The sequence below is a fragment of the Thermobia domestica genome, chromosome 7 (assembly GCF_964235325.1).
Source record: "Thermobia domestica chromosome 7, izTheDome1.hap1.1, whole genome shotgun sequence".
Classification (NCBI taxonomy): Eukaryota; Metazoa; Arthropoda; class Insecta; order Zygentoma; family Lepismatidae; genus Thermobia; species Thermobia domestica.
In genome coordinates, this window is record NC_137460.1 from 107390924 (window position 1) to 107411179 (window position 20256).

The 20256-nt window shown below is 36.5% G+C and overlaps 1 protein-coding gene across 1 annotated transcript in view; it reads left to right on the forward strand.

Annotated features, from left to right (window-relative positions):
• The first annotated feature begins 5395 nt into the window (after positions 1–5395).
• The window catches only part of LOC145688916 (uncharacterized), a 28458-nt gene continuing 13597 nt past the window's right edge, over positions 5396–20256 (forward strand). The window contains exon 1 of the mRNA XM_081763083.1: positions 5396–5707. Within this exon, the coding sequence (XP_081619209.1) occupies positions 5615–5707 (93 nt within the window). The 5' untranslated portion in view covers positions 5396–5614. The remainder of the gene's footprint in view (positions 5708–20256) is intronic.

Genomic DNA, 20256 nt, shown 5'->3' on the forward strand with positions numbered 1-20256 from the left:
TAATAATTGCCGTATAACTTAATTCAGTTTAAGAAATGGAGAGAGAAAGTTTAGTGCGATAGCCCCTACCTTTTACTTTTTAAGTTTTTTTCTCTTGTTTTTTAATGCATTTTCTTACTGGTCATCTTAGAAGCCGGTGCTTGTAGGTTATTAAAATGTTCTTTTAGCTCAACACATTGGATAAGGTTCCTGAAATTATAGCCATCACTTTGTGTAAATTAACACTCATTGTGTGATCATATCATTATGTTATGAGCTTTTTAACTAATAGGTTGTATTTTTGCAGGTGTTAAGGTCTATATGATACGAGTAACGATTTGTTCTTATAGTACGAGAAAATAAGTAATACATTTAATGTTTTATTTGCAGAAATCGAATATTTCCTCTACACTGATAATTTGATCTGTTGTTCTTTCTACGCTGACTGTACTTACTTTACACTTTGTTGTGTCCCCTACTCTATCGCAAACATAATTCCCATGGGAAGAGGCAAAAAAAGTTTCTAGTCCAAAATATGTTTTGTAGTTGCAAATATGCAATTTTTTTTCTGGTATTGGCTGCTACTTCCATTCAAAAAGTAATAATGAGTTTGCAGAGACATGATTCTTCTTACTTTACTTATTCTTAAATCAAATATAATAATCAGTTTCATTTTTCCCACTGATCTATTAATTCTTACTTCTTTTAATACTTTATTTTATTTTCGTTCGCTATTGGTAATAACTTTAATTTATTGATTCTATTTATTAATTAATTTTATTTATTAATCAATTCAAAATTAACCTTTTTATTTGAATGTTGCAAGTTTATTCAAAAGCGTAAATCATCCAATATTAAAATAAATATAACAAATTAAAACAATAGTCATTCAGCATTAACATTATTATTATTATTAAGTATTGTGCCTTTCGGCAGGTCCTAGAACTAAAGTTCTTTTTTGAATTTTAGATTTAGGCCTGGAAATGTTTCTCCCATGTTTTTCGATCCTCTGCTTCCTCTTTTAACTACCAATATTTTCTTATGTTTCTCAAATCATTTATCATTTGTGTTCTTCTTCCTAGTCCTCGATTTCCTTCCATCTTTCCTTCTATGGCGGTATGAAGAATACAATTTTTTTTCGCAAGATGTGTAATTGGCCTTTGTACAAAGGATGGTGGCTAGAAGTGTCCTCTTCTCTCCTATCCGTTTTAAAACATCGTCGTTTGTTCTTTCTCTGTCCATTTTATCTTCTCCAATTTCCTCCAACACCACATTTCCTCCAAGCTCTCTAAATATTTTTTTCTCTAACTTCCGTAATACCCAAGTCTGAACCATACAGCCCAATGTTCCAGATATAGCACTTGGCCAACTTCTTCCTAAGTCCAATAGTTAAGAGTGATCTTTTCTTGTTGAATGCTTCTTTAGCTATGGCAATTCTTGACCTGATCTCTTTCGTGCTGTAGGTGTCTCTTGTCAAAATACTTCCCAGGTACTTGAAATTCTCGATCTCTTCAAGTTCTCTTCTACTTTGACCCATAAGAGAGCGTTTCCTCGGGATATTCTTATTACTTTCTACTTTTCGATGTTGATTTCCTTCCATATACTTTTCCGGTGTCAACTATTTTGTCAATCATCTCCTATAGTCCTTCTTCAGTTCTAGTTCTTATAATAACTGTATCATCTGCATACCTCATCTTGTTAATGATCTGCCTTCCAATCTTAAATCAATTCCCATTAATGCTCCTTTCATTAAAAATTCACTGTAAATGTTGAATAATTGTGGCGACATACTACATCCTTGTCTGACTCCTCTTCCGATCTCCACACTACTTGTTTCTTCTTCATTCACACTTGTTGTCCTACATACAAGCTTTCTAAAAGTACTGGAGAGGTTTGAGAACAGCCTTTGGGTCTCATTCTAAACGAAGGGAAAATCCCAACCTACACCTCCTCACAGGAGAAAGCGGGAAACGTAGGTCGGTGGAGGCTAACGTTGCCAACAGACTTCCTCGGAAGGCGGATGATCGGGTAGAGGTCAGGGCACCTTCTTTTCCTTAGGAGGGGAAGCTGTCCTAAAAGGCGGATGAACCACTAGATGATCAACCGCATGAAGATGTGGAAATGAAATGGGAATACTACCACATCTTTTTTCCAGAAGTTCCGATGGAGGAGAATAAATAAATATGACGGTTCTTCCTGAGGTAAAAAAAAAAAATAGTCCCCCGATTGGAGCATTAACATACGTAGAAATAACAAATTAAAACATTGTGTTCTATGATTAAAGTTGTTTAAGTATTTTGTTCAGAAACATCTGTTTATTCAATGTCCCACCAGACATATACATCAAACATTGCAAAAACTACAAAAAATGATATTTAAAAAAAGCGTAAAATTGTAAGAAAAATTGTATCATATCGTTACTCTAGTTACTATAGTACCATACGAAATTATAATAAAAATCAACTGTGATGTTCGCTCCTTCATAAGAAACCTCGACTCTCAAAAGTAGAATTTGTTAAATTTTGATATTAAATTTAGCTATTAATTGTCACCTATTAGGGTTCAATTAATGCTTTTGATGCTAATTGACAAAATTAAAGAAGAGAAAGTGCTGAAGAAAATACTGTTTGTTGCAATGTTTTTGAACAACCCAGTCCTAAGATTACAAGTTTACGTTACCGTCTGCAATCACTTATTGGCACTCAGTACTCAATAAAAATGACTGCCACACACAAACTGGCTGGAATTAATTTTTTAAAAAATGGGCTTCTAACGTATATGTTAATAGTATATTTAAAAAATCTTTAGAAGTTAAGATGGTAAAGCAACCCTTATTGATGCCAAATAATTTCACATGGACTGACCCATTTTGACAGTATTTATTCTGGTACATGAAACCTTGCATAACGTAAACGAATTTAATCTTTTCGCTCAGGTTCACACTGCTCAGCATACAAAATATGGCTGCAAAACACTGTTTAATTTTGGCAAAACAAATCTCTAGATGGTTAAAATACATTTACTCTGTTAGCAGATTACCATTTCGCCAAACATACTGAGTAAGGATATTTGTTTCATAACACACAGCGAGGTGCAAGGGCTAAGGAAGCAAAGGTAAGTAAGTGACATAATGTGAAGCGCAGAGGAGAGCGAAAATTTTACAAACTGCACAAAATTTCTGGAACGAACGTGTTGTTGTGCCGTGGTTCACTGTACCTTTGCCTTTTATAAACGGTTGGCCTGTCACAATACCTCTTGCGCTAGTCTGACCTTCTACTTACGGTTAATCACGACATATACACGCCTTTGCTGCTTGGGTTGTAGAAATACTGCGAAGCTTAAGACTGAACTTTGTAATGTAAAATCTAATATCGTACATTAAAAATATAATATTGCATTTTCTCTTGTCGGACATACAGACACTATAGATCTTGGTAGAAAGCCATTCTACAAAGACATCTCAGCCTCCTGCAGCCTTCCCTCTCAGAATTTTGTTTCTTATTCAGCCCGAAAAACTTCAACGGAATGGGAGAGAATTTCGTGTTTTCCCGGGTGATAGAAACGCTAGTTGCGTGCCTGAATGTTCTCATCTTCAGTAAAGGAAAGTTATGATTGTCAGCAGGGCCGGCCTTAAGCCGATTGGACCGATTGTTCCCACTTGGGCCCCGCGTCTAAGGAGACCCCGCGCTAGTGTCGTCTACTCTACTCTTCAGTCCCTTTTAACAGCATATTAGGCCACAGAGCAAACAAGTGTGTTGTGGTCCCTCGGACTAAATTTCGCTCCTAATACGTGCGATTAATACATGTCATTCTGATCGTGGGGCCCCAATGCTTGCGGCAGCCCCGGTCAAGTACCTATGGTATCGTTAAGATGGCTCTGCTACTCTCGGTTGTCAAGTACACACAACAACATATTGCAATACAGGTATGTACAGTACATACTGTTTCAGATAGCCTTACAGCACAAGATGTGCTAGGCATGCGTCATTTAGGCGTAGCTAGATGTGCTAAGCATGCGTCATGCGTAAATTCATCTCCCACATTTGATGTATTTGTCACTTCTTTTTCTAAGCGATTGTGCACTAGAAGCAACAAAAGCATCAACTTTATTAGATGGTAACTGTCGCCGATCATTTGAAAGTGAATATGGAAGAAAGTGAATAGACACTCGTCATATTGTTATAAAAATTACATAGCGACCAGATTTTATCTGATCCCAAACGATTATCGTCGAATATACGTGGTTAAAGGAGCACTCTGATTAACCAAGTTCAGAACACCTCAACAATTTATCCCTCTACAAACGATTTTCTCTTCGTCGTCTTCGTGGCCAAGTCGGAAGAGCACGTGACTAGGAAACCAAAGGTTGGTGGTTCGCGCCCACCCTCGGATACATTTTTTTTACTTGTTTAAAGTGTTGTTTAGACTCACCTTAATGTGCACACATTACGCATATAGGCGATTTAACATATTTTGGAGGAGTAATTTTGTGTTTCATTGAAGCTTACGGCATGGGGAACATACCTAGAACATACTAGGTTCATTCCCCAGGTACATGTCAGGCATGCGCCTAGGGGCGGACATAGACTGGGACAATCACTTGCCATCCATGTGATTTCTCTCTCATAGGTACATAAGGCACATACTGGACACATTCCCATGTACCTGAGGGAACATGATAGGCATATGCCTGTTATGTAATTGTGCTGCTAGGGCATTTTCAAGTATGCCTTTAGTAACGGGCAAATTATACGCCGGTTGTTTTATTCAGTCATATTAACACAGTGCAAGTAGGTAATATTATTTTAACCTTAAATTGCAAAGTCACTTTCGAAAGTCAATTTGATGTAAGGCCTTGGTGCAAGTGAGTTGTAAACCTGGGCCCCACAAAATGTTCCCAATCGGCCCCCGCACCAGCTAAGGCCGGCCCTGATTGTCAATGGAATTAAGTGGTTATGATTCGTGTCAAATTACAGATGATCACTTTACATTTGCCCCGTGCTGAAAATAAAGAGGCGTTAAATTCGAAGATGGAGTATCACAGACCTATCGAAAGAACAGCGAAGGCAATATGCTAAAATTTGAATATAAATAAGCCACAGTCATAGTATAAGTCATCGAAAAATTTAGCATTAACATCGAAGGAAACCCCGGCCTGTTGAAAATAAAGTATAATGTGCCATTTTGATTTAGTTTTGTGAGTGCAAGGATTTTGACAAATACCTCCCTTACTTATGTGACGCAAATGACATTAACAGTGTGAGTTTTGAAATGAGGATAGCTATGTTTTCTAAGCTAAGAGTATCATCCACCGCATTCGCAATATACAATCTGGAAAATGTTTTTTTTTTTTTTTTTTTTTGTTTCTACATTGCTTTGTTTCCAAGCAACAATTTTCGTTTGTTATAGATAGCAATATAACCCATTAAACAAAATGTAATTTCTTTTTCACAAACTTCTCTGTGTTATTATAACTTGATAATTGCTTGCTTGTTGTCACAAAGGAAAAATGACATAGTGCGTACAAACTGAATAAGGAAAGACTTTTTTTTCAGTGCGAAATGACATGAAATTTTAGTTGTGGATAATAGCTACTATCAAAAGTAATTATAATGAAGTCACTGGAAAATCAGAAATGAGAACATTTAACGTGACAATAGAACCAGTTCTCCCTGAAGTGACAGAAGAAGAGGTAACTGCACAGGAGGCATTTGAGTCTGTGACATACGTAAGTAATGTTTTTCTCTTTATGATAGTGATGTGGAGAACAAGCTGTGATAAGAGATGGCGCTGTAAACACTAAACATTGGGGAGCTTTGCTCTAAATTTTTATTCAATTTTATTATTTATAATTCATTACTTTTGACAATTTTACTATTTGTGACAATCTCAATACACTGTTTTTCAATTTTAATATATTCATGCGCCGCTTATACTTTCTTATTACATTAACAGTGTGATAAACAATTATATTTCAAACACAAATTCGTCCATTTTGGCACGTGCCATTTTAGTACATATGCCTACTTCAAACAAATTTGATATAAAACAAATTTAGTGAAATAGTCCACAAGGCTCTACGGCTGGGACTTCCTTTATAAATCTTCCGAAAGGGAGATAACTGAAACTGAACTAACTGCTGAGCTCGAGCTAGCTCCCTCGCTTTGGTTGGGATAATGGAAATCATTCAAAGGTGTCAGCTTATTAATATCATGCTGTGAGACTTCTAAAATTGTCTCGTTAGTACATCCATCCGTCCTTTACTCTGCACGATAACTCTTGAACGGATGCGAATTATTTTAATTCTGTGTGTGTTTTTCTTGCAAAAGATAACTAGAGCGATTACCTCGGCTGAGTTCATTAACGAAGTAAATTCGATAACAAGTTAACTGGTAACGACGACTTTAGTGGTACACAATCTAAAGCCGGTATTATATACATGTAAGCGATTTTTTTAGTTCTATGTTTTGGAATAGATAGCTGGATGATGTCGGCCGACTTCGTTAATGAACTCAATCCGTTAACATCTTAACGGGTAACAGTTACTTTAACGATGGGGATATCCATATACCATATATTTCACGTGATCATTTGTACTGCCTTTAACAGAGTTTATTTTTGAACTGACAGTCGAATGTGCATTTCCATTAAAATACGTATTTAATATTTAAATTTTAAAAAAAATAAATGTGAAATATTGATATAAAATGCCCCTTAAAATATTTCTTCAAACACTTTTCAATATTCTGAGGTATCATGGAAAAAAGTATAGTCTGAATTCTCTCAAAAATAACACAATTCTATTGGTCCTCATCATAGGTGTCCTGCAGCTCACGTCTCCCTCAGCATAGATAGTGTGTATTGATAGAAATTGTAGAATTATATATTTATACGATATGCAAACAATGAGTATCTGTGTAGTATGGGAAGATTTCTGAAAACTAATTCATCGCGATACCGATCTCCTTAATTACGTTTCCTGTTTCCACCCGCTAAGAAATTGGAATTATTCTTAAAATTCTTTTAAAAACTAAGCTACGTTTTGAGAAAATCATAAAAGAAAAATATTTCGAAATATGTTCTTTAAAACCGAATTGACTCTTTTATACGTTTCCAGTTTCAACTCCACCGGAAATCATTCATATACATAAAGGAAAATACACATCATGTATCATGGACATTGGAGATGTTTTACCTAACATATCATAGTAGACACACACTCACACGTACATACGTAGAAACATGGTGTTACATACAACTTATGTATGTAACTTATATAGAAATATATAAATTTCAAGATTAGTACAAGAGAATGAAATATTCGTGTTCTGCTTGTGAAAAAGTCCTCTATATTTATAAATAAATTTCCCAATAATGGGAAGAAAGTAATCTTTCACTGATTTTTTAAATTAAACTTTTAATATTAAATTGTTTTGTAAAAATTTCACAAAGTCTATACCCCTCATTTCATGGTCCATAACTTGGGAACTAAAAACATGCACAGCATAATATTTAACACGTTTGTATAGAAGGTCAAGGTCTACCAGTGTGCCATACCATCATAAATTTTTATGATATACAGGATGTTTCAAGACAACACCGACAATGTTTGGGAGATGATTCCTGATACCAAGATAAGACAAAAAAGTATAGTCCAACCTGGCTGCACAAATGCTTCTTTTTGGAGTTACAGGCTGCCAAAAACATTAAAAAATGAACTTTAAAGGTCCATAGTTTTAAAGCTATTTGACCTACGTACTGTAGTCGGGTCAAACTTCACTTAGAAACTAATATGTGCACTATCCAAAAATACATGTTTCAGAATCCTAAGGCACTCTCGCAACAATTTTTATAGAAGGAATTTGGCTACGGGCATATAATTTGAAGTACTCACCAACTACCTCTATAAAAATGTTGCTTGAGTACCTCAGGATTCTGAAACATGGATATTTGGATAGCGCACATATTAGTTTGTAAGTGAAGTCTTGATCCAATTACGGTAGGTCAAGACATCTTATACCTTTTACCACTGTTTTCTCCGTCCCCTTAAGATAACGACGTAGATCAAGAGTAATGAACTTTTTTCAGTAACATTATAATGGACTATATATTGATGGTTATGTGTTCCAATTTGGTCTCCGCGAACAGATATCCTGCTGACAAGCAGGGATTTCCCTCCCCCCTCTAAAGTCATTTTCCAATGATGTGGTAGAACGCCCCAGGGTGCCACCCTCATCCCATTCTTTCCTTCGATTCTGAAGAGCGGATAGATTTTCTGTAAACGTCATAAAGGAAGAACATGACAATTTGAAATATTGGCTTCTTGCGATTTCCTGCTCTTTGATGTATACTGCGAAAGATCAGGTAGAGAACGTAAATTTCTTCGTTACTGGTAACTTTAGTTAGATAATTATTGTTAGCCGCTAATTTCATATTAGTAAGTTCCAGGGGGGTCATTTAAGGGGGCAGGGAGGGGAATTTTCGGCCCCCTGAGTTTGAGATTTATATAGATTTTATCAATAGAATAGTAGTCAGTCAGTGAAAACGCGAAATTTTACTTATATCAAGGGGTCTTGCCCCCCCCAAGCAATTTATCGCTTTTGTAATCAAGGGTCCCAGGTTTGAGCCTAGCTAGAGAACAATTTCTGTCGGATTCAAACCGTGTAGTGGTTTGTAATCCATTTTAAACTGTAGGTCTCGTCCTTCATAACCACACTGTTACATAAGAACGTGCTAAAATAACTTATTTCTATCCACATGTAATCTAAATAAAGTAAAAACGTTGTAGCCATGGCCCCTACATTTTTTTTAATGAATAACTACAGTTTGAGGGTGTTAATTCGACTGAGTTTGGTTTCAATCTCAAGAAGTGACCGCAAATCGGTCCAACTCAAGGTCAAAGGTCAACTAGCTCTTTTCGCTTAGAATCAAGACTTTCATTACAAAAATATGTAAGCGCTTACGAATTTTATTGAAGATTATGTAACCATATTGGTTGTCACAGAATAGCATAATGGAAGGTTTTATACTTCCAGCTTTATCCTAACTTAGGTCTAACTCAATCTATCTTAGGCTCTTATCTATTTCTTAACTATAACCATATGAACCAAATAATCTCTCACATGTTTACGATTTGTTATCCCTTATTACAAATCTAAAGTAGGTTTAACTTCATGCAAATAACTTTATACATTAGTTTCCCTAACTCACAATCCCTTGTTCAGACGCACTACTCGGTTTGGCTTAGTCGATCTTGAACAGTACTGAATGAGCAGACTAGCCCTGATGAAAATGTTTTTGCCTATACAAGCCCTGTACAACCATTTTGAACCTGTTGTAACCTGTTTAGTGCTGTCTTCCCTTGTAAATTGGTATTATCTGTCAGGAAAGTAAATGTACACCAATTTTTCGAGTCTGACATTCCTGCGCTCCATCCGTGGAGAGTATAAGAATTAAATCAATCAAATATTTACTGAGGGGCAAAAAGAAAAGTTTAATCTGAATAAGACATTGCAGAGGGGCACAAGCTCTGAATACGAATAGTGCATAGTGTAAATAAAGGACGACACCGAAAGAGAAAGCCAGAAACACCTGTTAAACTTAGAAAAAAGAGTAAAAATTTTCGAAGTGGGAACATAAAACACAAATACAACAAATACGCCAACAACGCAACGTTCACCATCCCATGATCTTGGTGTAGTGGTTAAGGTGCTGGCTCACAAATGCAAAGGTCGTTAGTTCGAATCTCCGTGAAGGTCATTTTTAAAATTTTTGTCGATAATACATACAGCTCATGAGAGGGTAAAAGAGGTCGTATTTAGTTTTTCGTAGCAATTATTCTTGGTAATGTTTAGTACTGATATTACTTTGTCTGTCTTCTACTGTCTTTGCGTATTGCTTTTATTCTTTTCTTCATTTCGAAAGAGAAGAATATCCGAACAAATGCCACCAAAATTTCTCTTATTTTAAATGTAAAAGCCATTTGCGATCAGTGAAGAATAAAAATTGAACGTTCCGAAGTAGCTGCAAAAAGTAAAAAGAAAAACATGGAAATGGACCATACTCATGGTTACTAAAAATACAATTTCTACATGCCTTACACCTCCCGACCACATTTCTACGTTAGCAAGTAAGAGGCTTGTGTTTAGGTTAGGCTCGTCAATACGTTTTGCAAAGGGCCCGGTTCAGCTCTGACGCACCATAGGTGCGAGAAGGGAGAACGGAGCAAAACATTTTTTCTCTCTCCCTCTGTGTGTCTATTTATCTATGTATCTGTATATATATAACGCTATTTGTGAATGCCATAACCACCCTATTTTTCAGCGGATTGAGACGAAACTTGGCACAAACATTAATTGTTGAAATATGTGGATGCGTTCGTTAACCACAATAATCAGATGAAAATGTTCAAAATGGCGGCCCTTCAAACTCTTAAAACGTTCCAAGCGAACCAAATTTCGCCCATAAATAGGTATTCAGAAAGTTTGAATAACTTTTCCTCTTTTACTGAAATATTTGTGTGCAGGGACTTATCCTCTTTTATTGAAATATTGGACCCGATTAATCGCCTAAAGAAGGTTCACGCCATTTCGCTACGGTCAGGCTTTTTTTTTTTTGCAGGAGGAGGTTATTTCCTATCGGAACAAGATGATTATTAGTGATGATATGGAATTACACATTGAAAGTGAAGTAACTTGTGAAACGTGGTATTTGAAAGAATAATATAATAAATGTGCTTTCCTCTAACACAGAGAACTGTAAATCATGTATTTCGAGTTCGGGAGTGTGAATGGCGAGGAGTGTTATTTGATTTGCTTTTTAGTAACACATTGCAATGCAAATAAAGGTAGGCAACATTAGTGGTAAGTAAAACAACAACAACAACAACAACAACAATAATAATAATAATAATAATAATAATAATAATAATAATAATAGGTGTTTGTGGCAAGGCAATATCTTCCTCAATTCTTCTTCAAACGTAATGGTTGTAACGCCATATCTCCCTAACACACAAAATATTAGCAATTTATATCGAGAGAACGGGAAATTGTACAGTGATGGGAGCAACGTTGGACAGTATGCACTCATAGTACTCAGAAAAATAAGCGATTTCAATGCAAAATGAACGAAGAGTCATTGTCATGGGGAGTCGTGGGGCCACGGAAGAGCCCTTTTTAGGCAAAATGTCGATAACTTATATCGAGAGAACAGGAGGTGGTGGGATGGGACCAACGTTGGACACCGTGGACCTATATGGCGCATCGAAAAAATTTGGGGGGCGGACGCCAGCGAGCCTTACTTCTTTCCACATAATAATATAAAATTATATTGTCGAAATACACACACGAGTTAGCTACTAATATTTCATATTATTATTATTATTATTATTATTATCGACAGCGTCTATTCATTACGTGAGCATGTTTGACATAAAACCAAAGAGCAGATCCACCATTCGTAGAAAGAATAAGAATAGTCAGTTACTTTAACTGTGAGCGACAGCGAAAAATACGAAAAGAATCACTACCTTAGCGAAAAGGAACAATACTTTCTTCCAAATGGATAAAAAAATCAATCCGAGATAGATTCGAATTCGCATGGACGCCGCAAAAAGCCAGTACTTTGTCCTATTTTTTTTAACTGACTCACCGAACGTGTTTCAGTAATTTACTTATTGCTAATTTTACTTGCTTCACTCGTTTAACTTGCTTTTTCTAATAACTTATAACGACAGGGACACGAACACAGAAACATCGAGAACAGTTAAAAATCATAGATTCTCTCCCGCCGGGAATCGACCCAGGGACACCATACACCAAAGGCTCACGTGCTAGCCACTAGACCAGCAGGGAGGGCACCGCTCGATTAGGAATTACGACCACTGTATTGCCAGCTATCACTTTTGTGGGTTGTATACTATGATCACATGTTTCTTCTTTGCTGGAAGAGTTAAACCTACATTCCATGTAATACATGAGGTATTTAGACCTACATGCTCTTCATATAATGTAATAAAAGGGTCATGCTGGGAATAAAAAAAAGAACATTTCTTGTACAAAATGGAAACTATTGGCATCACAAATATTTATCTACGAGGCATGCGCAGTAGTATATTTCAGAATAGTTACTATTTAGTTCAGTAAACGAAGAAAGGGGTATAAAAAGCAAATATGTCGCGTCAACGAGATCGACTAGAATTGACAGAGGCGGAAGCAGATCTGTAGTAATACAACAACTTGGTTAAATTGATAATTGGTTCTTTATTCTGTAGTAGATCGTATCACAACTTTACGGGAGAGCAGAGAAAGACTTACTGACGCTATAATAGAGAATGCTTTAGTAACACGATCATATAGACACAAATGGATGTAACTGTGAGTACTACAACTTGGATTTAACGAAAGCCCTTTAGATATTCAGTGGTTTGCAGGGTTGTAAAAGACACAATACAATTCTTAATACATCAGCTTACAGTAGCTAGATACATGCAATTTCTGGTTAGATACTGAAACTGCTGTCGGATTTTAATACATGACGTGTTGCAGGATACAAAATGCTTTGCATTACTTGTTTGTTTGTAGACAGCTACTAGCTTAGTGTTCAGAAAGGTTGTGTATAAACTAGAGATAGCCAATTCCGGAATTATTACTTTTCAGACTCCCGTAAGTAACTAACTAACTAACTAACTAACTCTATGGCCTATGAAAGCCGGAGGTTCAATGCCGCGTTCACAAAAGCTCTCCACTGACTTCTATCCTTAGCTAACTGCATCCAGTTTCTACTTTGTATTCCAATCTCTGCGAGATCCATCTTAATATTGTCCTCCCATCTGCGCCTAGGTCTTCCTAATGGTCGTTTTTCGATTGGTCTTCCTGTCAAGACTTTGAAAGCGTTTCTACTTTTTTCCATTCTAGCTACATGACCTGCCCACCTGTCTCCTAGACTTCACAACCCTAACAATGTTGGGTAAACCATATAAATTATGTAGTTCCTCGTTATGAAGTTTCCGCCATTCCCCATTCCCGTTCCTCTTGGGTCCGAATATTCGTCTCAGGATTTTGTTCTCAAATACTTTTCAGTTTATGTTCTTCCCTCAGAGTAAGCGACCATGTTTCGCAGCCATACAAAACAACAGGCATGAGTATCGTTTTGTATATTTTAAGCTTCAAATTTCTCGACAGAATTCGCGAAGACAAGAGATTTTGAACCGAATAGTAACACGAATTCCCTGCTTTTAGTCGACATTTAATTTCTCCGTGACTATGATTTTCCTCTGTTAATATTGATCCTAGGTATTTGAAACTATCCACTTTTTCAAAAGTATTATTTAATATTTTAACGCATCCATAGTTTGCTGTATTCCGGTCCCGACGCACTTCCATGTATTTAGTTTTTTCTGTATTTACTTCTAACCCATGTCCCTGCAAGCGTTTAATAAGATCTCTGCATTTCTTTCTATTGTTCTCCTATCATCACCTATTAAATTTACGTCATCAGCATATGCCATAATCTGGTGAATACCGTTCAATTCTAGGCCCTGGTTGCTATCTTTGATTTTCCTTATAGCGTATTCCAGAACGAAGTTAAATAATAATGGCGACAACGCATCTCCTTGTTTCAGGCCATTTTCGACGTGAAAGCTCGTGGACAAAAAATTTCCTACCCGGACTTTACTTTGGGATTCAGTTAAATATATCTTAATTAATCTAATTAGCTTTCTCGGTATTCCAAGTTCTGTAAGGACGTTGTATAATATTTCTCTCCTAACTGAGTCGTACGCCTTTCTAAAATCAATAAATAGTTGATGTACCGGGGTATTGTATTCCCACTTTTTTTCGAGTATTTGACGAATAGTAAATATTTGGTCGATAGTTGATCGATTCCGTCTAAATCCGCATTGATAATCTCCAATAATTTCATCTGCGTAAGGGGTCAGTCTTGCTAATAGAATATTTGTAAGAATTTTATAGGATGTTGACAGAAGAGAGATGCCTCGATAATTATTACAGTCAGTTTTGTCGCCTTTCTTGTGAATTGGAACAATGATTGATCCTTTCCACTCTTGTGGCAATTCTTCCTTGTTCCAGATAAGGAGAATGAGTTTGTGTATCTTGTTCCACAATTTTTCGCCTCCAGCTAAAATTAACTCAGCCGGAATTTCATCTACACCCGGAGATTTGTGTTTCTTTAATTTCTTTATAGCAGTTTCTACTTCTATTCTGTTGGGTTCTGGAATATATGGTTCTGCGGTGTGTATCTCTATTTCTCCACGCACACTAGTTTTCGGTTGCGTGTTAAGCAAATCGCCAAAGAAATCTTTCCATCTATTTAAGATGCTATCCATGTCGGTGAGAACTGTACCGTCAGATTTCTTTAATATGTAAGCACGAGGTTGATAGCCTTTCTTAAATTCGTTGATTCCCTTATACATGTTCCGGATGTTTTTATTTTTACTATTATCTTCAAGTTCCTTAATTTTAGCTTTCAGAAAATCGCGTTTCTTTGTTCTAAAAGTTTTGGAAGTTTCCCGCCTGATATCTGAGAAATTTTGTGTAGTTATTTCATTCGGATTTTGTAGCCAGCGTAATTTTGCCTGTTTTCTCTTCTCTGCTAGTTTTATCCATTCCTGGTCGAACCATGGTTTGTTCCTACGTATTTCGGCGTGTCCCAATTTTTCTTTTGCTGAAATGTTAATGCTATTTCTAATTTCAATCCAGGTATCCTCAACACTAGTGCACTCCCAATCTTCTAAAGCCGAGAATCTATTCGAAACTTCAATGTGGTATTTCTCTCTTACCTGGTTCTCTTCTAATTTCTTTAAATTGAATCTCTCCGTTTTCGGACAATGAATATTACCTTTATTCAACGATAACCTCTCTCGTATTATCGCTGCTACCAGGTAGTGGTCGGTGTCGCAATCAACCCCTCTAAACGACCGGACATCAATTATGCTAGATTGCCTTCTTCTATCTACTAAAACGTGATCAATTTGATTATGTGTTTTCCCGTCTGGTGATGTCCAAGTGTATTTATGAATGTCGCGATGTGGGAATTTTGTACTCTTCACGATTAGGTTTTTGGGTGTTGCAAAATTTACGAGTCTAACACCGTTGTCATTACTTTCCTTATGCAGACTTTCGTTCCCTATAATCGGTTTGAAAATATCCTCTCGTCCTACCTTCGCATTGAAATCCCCTAATAGAATTTTCATATGGTATCGCGGGAGTTGGTCAAATATCCGTTCAACTTCTTCGTAAAAACTGTCTTTTATATCGTCATCCTTATCTTCAGTTGGGGCATGTACATTTAAAACAATATCACACCACCGTCCCTTAAGAGTTATAAAAGAAAGTCTGTCAGTGAGAAATTCAACCCGTTTAATTGCTGGTAATATACGTTTATGAACGAAAAACCCTGTCCCTAACTGGTGATTTTTGTTTCCTTCCCCGTAAAAGAACGTAAAATTTCCGGAATTCTCACATCCATTTCCTTCCCACCTAACTTCCCGAACTCCTACTACGTCCATCCTGTATTTCTCTAATTCATTCGTTACGGATTTTAACGCGCCTGCCCTATAAAGACTCCTAATATTCCATGTTCCAAATCTCATGTCCATTTTCTTTTGCTGATGTCGTGCCAAGTTATCAGTCCTTGTCCGAGGCTTTTGTGAATATTTCTGAACAAGTGCTTTTTTTTACAGGATGAGGTTGTCAGCCCTACCCAAATCCCCAAGCTGGAGGACCACTCCTAGTCGGCTGTCCGCGACTGCTTATTCATTATATTCGCAGCTAACCTCTATATCTAGAGGCCTTCTTCTCGATCCGCAACCTGAGGATGCGCCATGCCGTGGTGACAGGAACCCACGTTACACGTTACACAGTTACTCCCGTAAGTAAACACGGACAAATTCCGGAATTCGGATAATTCCGATTTTGGAATAATTCCGGAATTCGGAAAAATCCGGAATTTAGAAATTTCTGATTTCGTTAACTTTCCGGAATTCGAAAAATCCGGATTTTTTCGAAATCCGATGTTTTACTCAATTCCGGAATTTTCTAAATTCCGGATACTTTCCGAGTTCCGAAATTCTTCTGAATTCCGGAGTTTAACTGAATTCCATAATTTTCCGATATCCGGAAGGTAAAAGTTCCGCTTCCGAAAAATAAATTTATTTTGGTTAATATGAATCGTGGCGGAAATAAATCTTTGACCAGGTAATGGCGACTGTTTTCAGAGAAATGGAGAGTATGAGAATTCAATCTGTTATATTTGTAGTTTCGTGTGGAGAAAAAACAAACTTGTGAACGAACGGTTCAAGAACAACTCAAGTTATTAACGTAAACTTTGCCGACTTCATAAAAGAAATACGAAAGACATTTTGAATCGAAGAAATATAACATACAAGTTTGCAAGCGGAGACAAAGAAACCTAACGTAACCAGACTAAAAACGAATCGTTTACCGCGTAGCGATCGCAGTTCAGTGGTCGAGGTGCTTGTGCGATTGCACGTTGTATTTTTTTTGTTTTTTTAGGATTTTTGATGGCCATTGATAATAATAATAGTTATTATTATCTCGTAGAAGATTAAAAGCTAGGAGCTAATTATGGCTCAGGTCATACCATTACAAGCAGAAACGTGACATTTGTAAAGAATATTTCGGTTTGGTTTAATGTTGCTCACGACAAGAGGATTTTCTCATCTTGTTTCTAAAATAAATAAAATAACATTGTACATTCGAGACAGGTCAAGGCTAACTCAAAATTTTTGTCTCTCTTTGGAGATGAGAATCGAGACGAGATGAAAAGTATCATAAACATTTCCCGTCTTCTCTCGATTCTCGAAATACTGTATGTCCATTCTTTAACTAACAATTGCTCTGTAGACTGAATCTCATAGGCTATTTCGTTACATTCTATTTCAGAGCTAATTGAATTATGCTCTGTGTAGGTATTTTGTAGCAAAGCTTTTATATTTACCTCTGCATATCCTAAAAATTAGTTTATCATATGCCTTACTGTTGCGTGATATTCAGTTATATTTATTACAGTTATTTTCCTTAAAACATACAGTAGAATACTTCCTACATGAAACTTCAATGGAACGTTCTAGTTAAAAATGTTAGTAGTTGCAGAGGTGTGTCTTGAAGGTACGGAACCCTTTTCCCGAAATCTCTACCTTTAAGTAAGTTTTGCCAAATTTCAGGGCAAGTTTAAAACTTTTGTTATTATTATTAATCTGGCTCCCCTCTCACCTGACTCTCCTCAAATTTCTTTAAATTAAACCATTCCGTTTTCAGATATTGAATATTTCCTTTATTCAACGATAGTCTCTCCCTCTCTCTCTCTTATTATCGCTGCTATCAGGTCGTAATTAGTTTCACAATCAGCTCCTCTGAGCGACCGAACATTAGTTATGCTAGATGTTTTCTTCTCTCTATTAAAACGTGATCAGATTGATTATGTGATTTTCCATCTGATGAAATGCAAATATATTTATGAATGTAGCGATGTGGGAATTTTGTAATCTTCACGATAAGGTTTCTGGATCTTGCAAAGTTCATGAGTCTAACTCCGTTGTCACAGCCTTTCTTATGCAGACATTTATTCCATATAATCAGTTTGAAAATACCCTCTCGTCCTACCTTCGCATTGAAACGGCCTTACAGAATTTTCATATGATATTGTGGGAGATGATCAAATACGCGTTCTATTCTTTCGTAAAAAATATCCTTTTTATCGTTATCCTTATTTTATGCTGATGCATTTAAAACAAACTATTACACCACCGACCCTTAAGAGAAGTAAAATAAAATCTGTCATTAACAAATTAAATTCATGTAATTGCTAATATTATTCGTTTGTGAACGGATAACCCTGTATTTAGTTGGTAATTTTTAATTCGTTCCCCGTAAAAGAACGTAAAATTTCCCGACTTGACTCCTCCATTTTCTTCGCATCTAACTTCCTGATATCCCACTAGGTCCATCCTCTATTTCTAAACTCATTCCTTACAAATTTTAACGCCACTACCCTATAGAGATCTTATATTCCACGTTCCAAATCTCATGTCGATTTTACTTTGCTGAGTTCGAGCCAAGTAATCAGTTCTAATCCGAGGATTCTCCGAACAGTATCTGAACAAGCTTTTTAATTTTTATCTTTTTTTTTTCAGGATGAGGTTGTTCGCCCCACACCAAATCCCCACGCTGGAAGATCACCCCTTGTCGCCTGTCCGCAACTGCTTATTCAGTATATTCGCAGCTAACCTCTATATATAGAGGCCTTCTCCTCGATCTACAACCTGAGGACGCGCCATGCTGTGGTGACAGGAAGACCAAATTTCACAGAAATTAATATAGCTATATCTTAGAAATACAATAGGTACTGATTATCCGAACACTGCTTTAAAACACACAGGAACAATCAATATGCTCGGATATATGGATGCATATTAAGACTGTGCAAGTGTACGATGCTTAGATGACGTAAAAATCTAAATTAGAGACTAATGTCAATGTAGTATTTCATGAATGCATCGTATGTTTGACTACCCGGACTATTCTTGATGTATCATATTGCTTCGCTTTATAACTACATAACTTTATAATATTTTTGTAAGTGATCATACTCTTTATCTGTTCTCTGCCAATAGCAACTGTGTGAATTTATAATACAAAAATGAAATATAGAAGAATATAGTAAAAAAATAAATAATGTGATATTTCGCAGGGCATCTTATGTAAATCGCGCCTTGTATCCTTTACAGGTTCTTTATTAACAGTCACTATTTGAATTTATTATACAAAGCTGGTATACAGGATAGGCTAAATAAAACCACTTAACTATAATATTTTTCGTAGGACGCCTTGACTGTAGTATACAGAAGAGTGAATAAAATCGTCCATCTTTGATGTGTTCTCGCAAGGGAGTCTAATGTAAAGGGCGCACTGCGCCGTTCACGGGTTCTTTACCAAAAAAATAACTGCAAGAATTACTGTGTAGTGTAGACTGCAGGACTGTGGTATACAGAAGAGTGAATAAAATCTCCTATCTTTGATGTGGTCTCGCAAGGACGTCTAATGTAAAGGGCGCACTGCGCCTTACACGGATACTTTACCAATCAAACTAAAAACTTGTACCTTTATTTATACTGTGATGTTTCGGAGGGCGCACCGGGACACGTCGCGGTGTCCCGGTGGGCCAGCACGGGCCTGGACCTGAGCGATAATTAGCTCCTAGCTTTTAATCTTCTACGAGATAATAATAATTATTATTAGTTTATTATTATTACTATTATTATTCCTGAAGATTTGATAGGTCAAGTATTGAAACATCCGAGTATTATGGAATTCAGTTAAACTCCCTAATTCAGAAAAATTCTGGAACTTGGGAAGAATCCAGACTTTAGAAAATTCCGGAATTGAGAAAAACTCCGGATTTCGAAAGAAATCCGGATTTTTCGAATTCCGGAATGTTAACGAAATCAGAAATTTCTAATTTCCGGATTTTTCTGAATTCAGGAATTATTCCAAAATCGGAATTTTCCGAATTCCGGAATTTGTCCGGTTTTACTTTCGGGAGTCCGAAAAGTAATAATTCCGGAATTGGCTATCCTTAGTTTGTACACAAAATTTCAGAACACTAAGCTAGTAGCTGTCTACAAACAAACAAGTAATGCAAAGCATTTTGTATCCTGCAATACGTCATGTATTAAACTCCGACAGCAGTTTCAGTATCTAACCAGAAATTGCATGTATCTAGCTAATGGAAGGCGGAAGCTGAGGTATGAAGAATTGTATTGTGTCTTATACAACCCTGCAAACCACTGAATATCTAAACGGCTTTCGTTAAATCCAAGTTGTAGTACTCACAGTTACATCCATTTGTGTCTATATGATCGTGTTACTAAAGCTTACTATATTATAGCGTCAGTAAGTCTCTGCTCTCCCGTAATGTTGTGATACGATCTACTACAGAATAAAGAACCAATTATCAATTTAACCAAGTTGTATTACTACAGATCTGCTTCCGCCTCTGTCAATTCTAGTCGATCTCGTTGACGCGACATATTTGCTTTTTTATACCCCTTTCTTCGTTCACTGAATTAAACAGTAACAATTCTGAAATATACTACTGCGCATGCCTCGTAGATAAATATTTGTGATGCCAATAGTTTCCATTTTGTCCAAGGAATGTTCTTTTTTTATTCCCAGCATGACCCTTTTATTACATTATGTGAAGAGCATGTAGGTCTAAATACCTCATGTATTACAT